General features: G+C 39.1%; 1 protein-coding gene across 2 annotated transcripts; it reads left to right on the top strand.

Moving 5' to 3' along the window:
• The first annotated feature begins 6,702 nt into the window (after positions 1 to 6,702).
• On the top strand, positions 6,703 to 9,355 carry LOC131737950 (olfactory receptor 2AT4-like). Of its 2 annotated transcripts, none has more exons than XM_059030344.1 (2): positions 6,703 to 6,846; positions 7,630 to 9,355. In XM_059030344.1, the coding sequence occupies exons 1-2, from the start codon at positions 6,763 to 6,765 to the stop codon at positions 8,644 to 8,646; spliced, it is 1,101 nt and encodes a 366-aa protein (XP_058886327.1). In that variant the 5' UTR covers positions 6,703 to 6,762; the 3' UTR covers positions 8,647 to 9,355. The 2 variants fall into 2 exon arrangements, with proteins under 2 accessions (XP_058886327.1, XP_058886328.1); XM_059030345.1 differs by lacking the exon at positions 6,703 to 6,846 and adding an exon at positions 7,427 to 7,524.
• Positions 9,356 to 12,236: the final 2,881 nt, after the last annotated feature.

Raw genomic sequence — 12,236 nt, 5'->3', positions numbered from 1 at the left:
TTACAGCTGTAATCGCAGCAAAAGGTGGCGCTACAAAGTATTAACTTAAGGGGGCTGAATAATTTTGCACGCCCAATTTTTCAGTTTTTTATTTGTTAAAAAAGTTTGAAATATCCAATAAATTTCGTTCCACTTCATGATTGTGTCCCACTTGTTGTTGATTCTTCACAAAAAATTACAGTTTCATATCTTTATGTTTGAAGCCTGAAATGTGGCAAAAGGTCGCAAAGTTCAAGGGGGCCGAATACTTTCGCAAGGCACTGTATATAAAAATATCTGAAAATTCTAAACAAATGTTTACTTGTGACAGAATGCCACCATTGGACTAAACCATGGGTTAGACATTTTCCCTGGTAAACAAAAGATGTCTGGCTGCAGTATATGCAACATGTATATGCTTGTGTGCAACATAGCATTGTCTTCAATAAACCTGATCAATACAAAAAGGACAGCAGCACTTTATTTTTGAGGTTTTCAATCAAACTTCCAAACATAGGTGGAGACAGACCCCTAAACACACCAGTGCATTCTAAAGGATGCCTCTGTATTGAGTGACATTGAATTAATGATGCAAAATATACAGTATCTTTAAAGTTTTACCTATCAATTGTGTCACCCTGTGGTTGGGTTCGTTATTGCATTATTACATATCTTTACATGTAAAAGATGATGATTAATTGTACCGGTACATTTAAAGATGAATTTTGACCTTTGAATTGTATTCAAGAAAAGCTGAGGATGAATGATTTGAGATGGCTAGATGCTCACTCAGTGACAGGCAGGAGCCAGAGCTACAGCAGGGACCACAGCTGGAGTCAAAGCTGGAGCCACAGGCAAGTGAGGTGAGGCTTGATCCTTCACAGGCAGCTCAGCCCTTCCATTACCAGCATTGCTGCTGTGCAACAAGTGAGGTGAGGCTTGATCCTTTGCAGGCAGCTCAGCCCTTCCATTACCAGCATTGCTGCTGTGCAACAAGTGAGGTGAGGCTTGATCCTTCACAGGCAGCTCAGCCCTTTCATTACCAGCATTGCTGCTGTGCAACAAGTGAGGTGAGGCTTGATCCTTCGCAGGCAGCTCAGCCCTTCCATTACCAGCATTGCTGCTGTGTAACAAGTGAGGTGAGGCTTGATCCTTCACAGGCAGGTCAGCCCTTTCATTACCAGCATTGCTGCTGTGCAACAAGTGAGGTGAGGCTTGATCCTTCACAGGCAGGTCAGCCCTTCCATTACCAGCATTGCTCCTGTGCAACAAATGCACTTCAGAACACAGTTTATACCAGCTCATTCATGTACTGAGCATCAGAAGAAACCTATCACTCAGAGACGTTCCCCTGCCGTACGCTATTTTTTACGATAATACACAAATGAGGCAGGGGTCATGTAGAAGCCAATTAAATATTGCCATACATTTTCTTTGCAATGAACAGCCCTTTTTAATATAGAGGTAGGTCTCAAATGTGCAGTTTTGAAAGAAACACATGTTATAGCAAACGAGTATTTTCATTTTAAACATGATATCTGGTACTACACCAGACACAAGAAATCTGTTTGTCCCCACCCATTAACTGGCTAATAACCAATCAGCTGCTTCCCCTATTGGCTGAAATACTTCCGTGAATAACACGCTTTGACCCAGAAGACACTGCTGGGGTGAAATGAGTTATTTTACCAGATTCCATGTTTGTGGTAAAATGTGTTTCTTTCAAAACTGCTCATTTGAGAGCTGCAGTATGCAGCTAATGGAAGTGCAAACTGTGTGGAACTGGTTTGCTTTTTACAATTACTTTAACAAGAGTAGTCAAAAATAACTTTTAGGTCATATTGCAGTAAAAACCTTAATGTCAAAGCGCTTTACGTCTTTAAATGTTGCCAGACTGTTCAATGTTGTTTTTTGTTTGTTTTGTTTTTCAAGGACAAGTGGCTGCAGCACTGCAATCCTATTGATGTATGAGGTGATGCAATGAGAGTGAAAGGGATACTGAAACTACACTGTTACAGGAGTCTGCTTGTTTAATATACCGGATCCTTCACTGGAATATATGAACAAGTCTGTGTATAATCTCCTTGTTGATGTATGAGGTGATGCAATGAGAGTGAAAGGGATACTGAAACTACACTGTTACAGGAGTCTGCTTGTTTAATATACCGGATCATTCACTGGAAAATTTGCAGAAAAACACAAAGACACTACAAAACAATAAAACAAATAATTAGGAAAACTCCTGAAGAGGGAGAGAGGGTGCAGCAGTGTTGGCCTGTCCCATAAATCCTGTGTTTCGCTGTTTCTCTTTGAAGGAACACACTCGACAGTATTGACCAAATCTAGCTCTAGGTGAGAAGTCTGCATTATAAGACTGCAATAAATACATTTTCACAATGTGTTACATATTTTGATGCCTGCTTGGTCTTTAATGAATCATTCCTCCACATCTCTCATGCTGTAATAAACAAGTCACCTGCGTTTCTCAGCTTTGTGTAAACACAGTGACCCCTGCTGTGCTGAAATGATTACACCACTTCTACCACACCCTTCCCTTCCCGCAGCGAGGCCCCCACATAGAGAGAGCGTGCGTGACGGGGGGGAAATGCGGGGATGTGACCTAGCCAAATAAAATCAGGATCGTTTGAAATCTTGTGTCTTTCCTCTAAAATGTGGGGATGTGACCTAGCCAAATAAAATCAGTATCATTTGAAATCTTTCCTCTAAAATGTTTTTTTAATCATCAATGCTAGTCGTTACATGCTGAACTGAAATGGCCCTTGATTCATACAGATTTTATTTGATCATTTAAGGCTTCATATTAGGAACGTTATTGGTTCTTATAAATCTTAGATATTTGTTTCCAATGTGCAGCTCTGGCCAACAGTTTTGCATCACCCTGTATAATTAACTAATTTTGCTTCATAAAGTCGAATGAATACTGCTGAATAATGTTACATTACCATATTGAATTATATACCACTTTGTAGCTTTCCATATACTTAATGAAAAACTGACAACATTTTCGAAATCTAACATGAAATACTGTACTGCTATTATGGCTTCCGGTAGACTATTGCAATATCATTTTGTAGTTTCTTTGATTACATGATGTTAAATAAAATACCTAAATTGTGTTCATAAAATTTTTTTTTTCAAATTATGTCTCAATCCTAAAATTCTAGGGGATACAAAACGTTTGGCCATACATTGATACATAGTGCAGAATAGAAGAATGGCTCTTTACAGAACTTTACACTTTGCTTAGGGCTGGCACTGAGAGGGTTAGTATTGTGCTACACTGTATCACAGTGCTGGTACCGTATCTCAGCCCCATGCTCTGATTAGCATGGTTTTCATTAAGGATGCTGTTCATTAACAAGACAAACAAGCCATTAACCGGTGCAGTGTCACAAGGGACTTATTAGCAGACTTCATACAAGTGTGCTGAAGTTTGTCTTGAGTGGCTATCTATGAGGACCCTGGTGTGTTAGAAAGCTGCAGCTATTGTTGTGAACAATCCTAGTCAGCTTCCAGTCACAGAGGAATAATAAACTATCATTTATCAGACCAGGAGAGGCATCCGTACTGGAACCCCTACCTGAAGTGTAAGTGCATTAGACAGTAAGACGATAGCCAAAACATGTTTTTCATCTGTCTAATAAGTTTGACCTCAGTTTCTTAGGGGTGAGTGTTTGCAGTTAATAAGTTTGACCTCAGTTTCTTAGGGGTGAGTGTTTGCAGTTAATAAGTTTGACCTCAGTTTCTAAGGGGTGAGTGTTTGCAGTTAATGATTCTTTAGTAGTTAAAAAAGTAATGAATGTAATGAACGGCAGTCTATGGGGGTCTGGTGTGTCTGAAACACACATACTGTGGAACATAGCTTTGCTGTGTGAACTATGCACTTGGCAAGATATATCTGAGCACTACCTGTTGCACGCTGATAGAGCAGGGCTTTGATTGAAGCTAAGATTTTAGGGGTGCAGTCAGTCAGTGTCGGAGCACACGACGTCATGTGATTGGTGGGTCGGTATGGTCACATGCTCACTGACACCCCAGACACTGTACAGCATAAAGCAGGGAACTCAAAAGGAACTAAAAGGGATCATCTACATTTGACTAATATCTAATATTGATATATCCTATTATGTGCATCCTGTATGATTCTATGTGACTGTTTCTGCTTAGACTGTTATTTACCACCATGCATACTTCACTACTCCAGGATAAATGGCTTCTGAAAAGACATCTGACTGTGGGGAAGCATATCAATGTTGCACAGCCTATAGTGTGCAATACTCCAGCCATGGACTTCAGCAAACAGCGCAACGCTAATATGCTTCCCCACCTCATTTCTCCCAAATCAGCCTTGAGTCCTTTTCAAAATCAGTTTGGAAAGCATGGAAACGAATGATCTGAGCAGAAGCAACAGCACAGAATCATACAGAACACACACATACCAGGATATAAACATCACAACCATGTAGTTGATGTGGTCCCTTTAACATCCAAGCTTCACCGCGAGAAAGCCATGAGGCATGCATCAATAAACTAGTAGTATTGTTTGTGCTTTTAGCTCTTTATGAAAAAATGCAGTGCAGAATCCAATCACAATCTTTGTTGCTTCTGTTTTGATCCCTATTCTTATCTCCAGTCAGGCTGGTGCATTTGCTAAGTGATGCATTCAGAAGACCATTTGCTGAGTTCCCCTGTAGAAATCATAGAATCAAAACTAGATCCAGGGCTACTGCAGCGGATCTACAAGATCCGAGTCACTTCACTAGAATTGGAACTAAATCCAGGGCTGCTGCAGCTGATCTACGAGATCCAAATCACTTCACTAGAATCAGAACTAGATCCAGGGCTGCTGCGGCTGATCTACGAGATCCGAGTCAATTCACTAGAATCAGAACTAGATCCAGGGCTGCTGTGGCTGATCTACGAGATCCGAGTCAATTCACTAGAATCAGAACTAGATCTAGGGCTGCTGCAGCTGATCTATGAGATCCGAGTCATTTCACTAGAATCAGAACTAGATCCAGGGCTGCTACAGCTGATCTAGGAGATCCGAGTCACTTCACTAGAATCAGAACTAGATCCAGGGCTGCCGCAGCTGATCTATGAGATCTGAATCACTTCACTAGAATCAAAACTAGATCCAGGGCTGCTGCAGCTGATCTATGAGATCCGAGTCACTCACCAATGGAACAGGTCGGAGGCTGGGACCCCACGAATCACAAGCGAGCGTCTTAACCACAATGCAAAAGAACCGTGCTCGTCTGCATTCATGGTGTTAGAGCTTTTAACCTCCTCTCATCCCACTGACGGGACAGAATCCGGTAGTGCATCACACAGCACTGCCTGTTCCAATGGCACAGACTCTGCTGCGTCAACAAGAAAACAAACCCACCCCCGCTTTTCACTGAACACAACACATAACCCTTAAAGACTGTCCACACAAATCTCTCAGTGCGTCCCAAACCAACCTCGTTATATACAGTCTAGTATATAACAAGAGAAATAACTCCTTATATTCAGACAGGTATATGGTCTTGAAACTGACTTTTATAAGGATTAAAGAAACTTCTTAAAATGGAAGTAATGTATTTTCCATGTTAAAGACCTTGTAGTAGCTCCAATCTCAAGGGTTCATTTAGGAGGTGTTACAGTACATGCTTAGTTGTTTTCAGCTAGTTATGTTAAATTAGCAGTTTGCTGTTTGTTCTGCAAGGAAAATGGTGCAAACAGAGGTAGGTGCTTTGTGAATATGGCCCTGGGAGTCTTGCAGTAATTGGCTGATAGGCTTGTGTGTTTGTAAAATGGTTTGGTGACACTTCACCCCTAGGATGCCTACCTCAGGATGCCTCTCCCCAAGACACCAGCCCTCCCTGCCTCTCCACACCCCACAGGAAAAACATTAAACTCAAACCAATCAGAAGGGTCACACTGACACACAAGCACCTGCAAAAAACTACTTATTAGCAATGGGGATGATGGCATTTGTGAAGCAGGGACAGGATCAGCAGGTATGTCATGTAAGATCCTCTTTCATCTGTTCTCATGATCCTAATCTTACAGCTATAATAGCAATGCAATGTCATATCAACGGACTCGTCTTATTAACTGCTTCTGTAAATATAAACGAGGCTGCTGGACCCGTTACATCTCAAATAACATTACATATTCTTGTCAACATTTAAACAAAACGGGTTAAAAAAGTTAATACTACTAATAATAAAAATTACCTTGGTTAGTATTTTTTATTAAAGTTTCGTATTTAGATTACAGCAAGATTAATATGAACAATATATTGTTGTATAAGCACATTCGATTTTAATCCCGACAACTGCGATATACATTGAATATATATCAATCGATCTGAACAGTGTAGGCTTTCTTTTTATCACCACTGAAATCTTTTATGACAAATTTTACCTAACATGTCAATTATAAAAATAAGACATATGTTTTTTTTTGTGTGTGAGATAAACAAACTTGTGAGTGAGAGAGCCGTGCAAATACGCGAGTCCGACTAGACGTGTCTCTGAAGAGGTGTACCTGTGTAACATCACCACTCCTAATTCGAGGAGGATCCTACTGGCTTCTATAATGTTACTGCTTATTCTCAAGCAGAGCAGCGTAAATTGCTGCAACCACCTTTTTACCAGGAAGGTCTGGCTACTGCAAAAACAAACAGGCTGGCAGTCAAACACGCAGAAGCTGGTCTTCATAGAAAAAGCACAGAATCTTTAATTAGTACATCACAATTAGCGCAAAGTATAAATGAACAGATACAACCAGTTTAACATTGAGCGGGGTCATGAGACGCAGGGGTTCCACCTACAATCCGTGCCCAAAAATAACCAAGTAAGTGAACTATCTACTAAATTTCATACCATGCAAATCATATGTGAAAATTCAAAAACATATCGAGCAATACAAATCATTAATCAAACCTAATACTACAACACATCACGCACCTCCAAAACAAAAAAAGAAATACACAGTGTCAAATAATATCACTCTTAATCACACAAAGAAAATAAGAAACAAAACTAAAACTTATAAAACACAACTTTTAATATTTATCCTAAAACCCTAAAATTGTATAGGCCTATCTATATAAAACGCGAGTAAAGAAAATACTGTCAGAAAAAGGGAGGGGGCGAGGGTAATACTTTACAAAGTTGCCGGTCTGCGGCTGGGACGCGGTCTGTCCCGAATGAAAATCAGCCCCGGGCTGCTTTCTTTAAGAGTCTGCTTCTATCGCTGTGATCTGCACTTCTCTCTCAATTGTGCCGCAAGTCTCAGCACACAGGCACCGGTCTCCCGAATCAGCACCTGCAGCTGCTTTTTAATCCCTTCTTAATTGGCCATCAATTATCCAAACACACATTTAAAATATGTTTGTAACGTTTAGCCATGTTGATGCTCTGAAGATCCCAGCTCGGTACAATACGTGGGACAGCGTTAGCTGAAAAGTATCTTTGCACCCAGAATTCCAGCAGCTGATTAAGTACATTAACTGACTGCAGCTTTGATAGGGTGCATTCCTTTTAAAAGATGTTTTCACCTCTGATGTGGGGGTAGTACAATGAACAGTGGCCAGTTACAAGCACGTGTTCCTATTGTTTTTTTTTTTTTTTCCAGGCTCAGAAATCCTCTGAAAGAATGAACAACGCGAGCGTGCCGGTTTACCGAGTGGAAGCATTCCTGCTCGACGGTGTTCCCGGTCTCGAGGAGTACCAGTACCAGTACCTGTTTGCGGTGTTCCTGCTCGTGTATTTGGTGACGTTCGCCGGGAATCTTCTCATCGTTATCCTGGTGATTCAGGACCGCAGCCTTCACACCCCAATGTACTTTTTTCTTTGCAATCTATCATTTGTCGACATAATAATTCCAACTGCTATCATACCGAAACTGTTAGCTGTGTTAGTCGCAAATGACAAATATATTTCCTTTGCCGGGTGCTTTGTGCAAATGTACGCAGTCCTTGCTTTCGGAAGTGCAGAATGGTTTCTTTTGGTTGTCATGTCCTACGACAGATACGTTGCCATAGTGAAGCCGCTACACTACCACGTGATCATCAAACCCGGGGCCTGCGTGGTACTGGCCGGGGCTGCCTTGGGGCTGGGGCTGCTGGCGCCCCTACTACCAGTCTATATAGCCGCTAAGCAACCATATTGTGGTTCAAACAAAATTGTGTACTGTTTCTGCGATTATTCATCAGTAGTTACACTGGCATGTGCCGATGTTACAAATGCCATCAACATTGCGTTTGTTTTTGCAATGTTAGTAATTAATATATCCTTTTTTGTTGTACTCTGGACTTATTTCAGAATACTAACAGTTATCCAAAAGATGACAGCTGATGACCGTCGCAAGGCTTTCTCAACCTGCTCCTCCCACTTGTCGGTTGTGGTGACTTATTTTTTGTCCACGGCCTTAGTGTATATAGCTGTTAAAATAGGGACTATCCCAGAGTATTCCCGGGTGATTATCGGGGTGTTCTATTATTTCTTAACCCCCATGTTGAACCCTATCATTTATACTTTAAGGAATGAAAAAATTAAATTGGCTGCTCAAAAGTATCTGAGATTAAATTTGGGATTCAAAGCTGTGTTTCCACAAAGGGTGCATAGTGTTACTGTTTCTAGTTTAAAATAATGATAAATACATGTTGCGATTTTAACTTTCAGAGAAAACAAACAAAAAGCGTCAGCAGAGAAAGGCCGCTCTGCCATCAGACATTTCTGTTCTGGCTACACATACGCGTCCTGACATTATTTTCATTAAAAGTATTTTGCATGTATTTTATTGAAGTTTACTTTGCCCAGTTCTTAGAAGATAAGATGCACACTATAATAGGTGCAGCTCTTGCACAGAATACGAAAACCCCAGTATAATATTATAACCTTTGTGAGTCATTCAGCCTATAGACACACACAGAAATTCCTAAAAGAGTGTGTCTTATGGATGCACACAGAAAACTCCAAACTTACCATTTCCATGTTTTTAAGTGAGACACTTTTTTTTAAATGAGAAACACAATGCAATCAAATAAAATAAATAAATAAATAAAAAGGAGAAAATGACATGATGTGACAGGGTGATAGCAGCCCCTGACAGGAATAGAGTTCACTTCTGTGTGACACGTCTGTGTACAAAGAACTGTGTCAATCATTGTATTTTTCTCAGTCCTCTCCCGTTCTTTATGAGGTGTGGACACTGCACTCCATCACACACTATTGTTACTGTCTGCTGTATTTGTAGAAATGAAGCAAAGCCATGTAAGTAGAAAAGGGGAAAAATGTACGTACTTTCAAGGTCACGTGACCTCCCCGTTTCATAGCAAACAAAAGGGAATGTTTGATGTGTGAACAGAAGCTTGTAGATATATGTACATGGTTCAAAGCTTGTAGATATATGTACATGGTTCAAAGCTTGTAGATATATGTACATGGTTCAAAGCTTGTAGATATATGTACATGGTTCAAAGCTTGTAGATATATGGACATGGTTCAAAGCTTGTAGATATATGGACATGGTTCAAAGCTTGTAGATATATGGACATGGTTCAAAGCTTGTAGATATATGTACATGGTTCAAAGCTTGTAGATATATGTACATGGTTCAAAGCTTGTAGATATATGTACATGGTTCAAAGCTTGTAGATATATGGACATGGTTCAAAGCTTGTAGATATATGTACATGGTTCAAAGCTTGTAGATATATGTACATGGTTCAAAGGTCTTGTAGATATATGTACATGGTTCAAAGCTTGTAGATATATGTACATGGTTCAAAGCTTGTAGATATATGGACATGGTTCAAAGCTTGTAGATATATGTACATGGTTCAAAGGTCTTGTAGATATATGTACATGGTTCAAAGCTTGTAGATATATGTACATGGTTCAAAGCTTGTAGATATATGTACATGGTTCAAAGCTTGTAGATATATGTACATGGTTCAAAGGTCTTGTAGATATATGTACATGGTTCAAAGCTTGTAGATATATGGACATGGTTCAAAGCTTGTAGATATATGTACATGGTTCAAAGCTTGTAGATATATGTACATGGTTCAAAGCTTGTAGATATATGTACATGGTTCAAAGCTTGTAGATATATGGACATGGTTCAAAGCTTGTAGATATATGTACATGGTTCAAAGCTTGTAGATATATGTACATGGTTCAAAGGTCTTGTAGATATATGTACATGGTTCAAAGCTTGTAGATATATGTACATGGTTCAAAGCTTGTAGATATATGGACATGGTTCAAAGCTTGTAGATATATGTACATGGTTCAAAGCTTGTAGATATATGTACATGGTTCAAAGCTTGTAGATATATGTACATGGTTCAAAGCTTGTAGATATATGTACATGGTTCAAAGCTTGTAGATATATGTACATGGTTCAAAGGTCTTGTAGATATATGTACATGGTTCAAAGCTTGTAGATATATGGACATGGTTCAAAGCTTGTAGATATATGTACATGGTTCAAAGCTTGTAGATATATGTACATGGTTCAAAGGTCTTGTAGATATATGTACATGGTTCAAAGCTTGTAGATATATGTACATGGTTCAAAGCTTGTAGATATATGTACATGGTTCAAAGCTTGTAGATATATGTACATGGTTCAAAGGTCTTGTAGATATATGTACATGGTTCAAAGCTTGTAGATATATGGACATGGTTCAAAGCTTGTAGATATATGTACATGGTTCAAAGCTTGTAGATATATGTACATGGTTCAAAGCTTGTAGATATATGTACATGGTTCAAAGCTTGTAGATATATGGACATGGTTCAAAGCTTGTAGATATATGTACATGGTTCAAAGCTTGTAGATATATGTACATGGTTCAAAGCTTGTAGATATATGTACATGGTTCAAAGCTTGTAGGTATATGTACATGGTTCAAAGCTTGTAGATATATGTACATGGTTCAAAGGTCTTGTAGATATATGTACATGGTTCAAAGCTTGTAGATATATGTACATGGTTCAAAGCTTGTAGATATATGGACATGGTTCAAAGGTCTTGTAGATATATGTACATGGTTCAAAGGTCTTGTAGATATATGTACATGGTTCAAAGCTTGTAGATATATGTACATGGTTCAAAGCTTGTAGATATATGTACATGGTTCAAAGCTTGTAGATATATGTACATGGTTCAAAGCTTGTAGATATATGGACATGGTTCAAAGCTTGTAGATATATGTACATGGTTCAAAGCTTGTAGATATATGTACATGGTTCAATGGTCTTGTAGATATATGTACATGGTTCAAAGCTTGTAGATATATGGACATGGTTCAAAGCTTGTAGATATATGTACATGGTTCAATGGTCTTGTTGTTGTTTATTTTAAAGAACAAAAACGATTATGCATGGATGGCAGATTGTGTTTTAGTTTTGTTTGAATTATTGCTTTATATCTGTGATTTAAAATGCACTGTTTTTGTTGTTGTTGGGTTTTTCCATTAATAAAACATGTACTGTTGTTTAAGTGTCCTGCCCGGGTGTGGTAGAGAGCCCACTTTCCACCTGTTGAAAATGTTCACAACATCACCAACTACATATTTTTTCCCCACTGTCCCCAAAATGACAAATAATAAAAAAGTTATTACAAACAATAGGATACATTTTACAGGAAACAAGAAACCGGAGAACTTAGATGGGCCCGCATTAAAGTAACAACATTTAATATGGGACTCTACTCTGCGCATCACACAGGCTGAGGGCGGGTGCGAACCCGGCTCCTCTCGCACTACAGCAGAGCGTTGATACCGCTGTACGGAAGAGGCTCATGATAGTAGTACAGTATTTCATGTTAGATTTTGAAATGTCCATGGGAGATGAAGGATTGTTAAGCATGTGTCGCTTGCTTTAGACAGCAATTCAACCAGCGGAACCAGCCAGCTTCACAGAAACCTTTCAGCTTTTCACTAACAAGTAGTATTAAACTTGGCTAAAATAATTGTGTTTATTGATTTGAATACTTGAAAAAATTATATAAAGTAACAATCAAAGTTATTACATTGGCCAATCACGGAACCATTTTTTCACATCGATTTAAAGAATGTATGTAAGGAATGTAAGGAATTAAAGTAAGTAAAGCAATTTAATTTACATAGCAGTTAATAAGAGCACACACAGGGCCCCGGGGACATTTCCACCCTTTTAACCATGAAACACATCTTAACACATACCAAATAATTTTAACGAGCATTATTA

Source organism: Acipenser ruthenus, chromosome 9, assembly GCF_902713425.1.
Source record: "Acipenser ruthenus chromosome 9, fAciRut3.2 maternal haplotype, whole genome shotgun sequence".
NCBI lineage: Eukaryota > Metazoa > Chordata > Actinopteri > Acipenseriformes > Acipenseridae > Acipenser > Acipenser ruthenus.
This window is presented reverse-complemented; position numbering and strand designations above follow the sequence as displayed.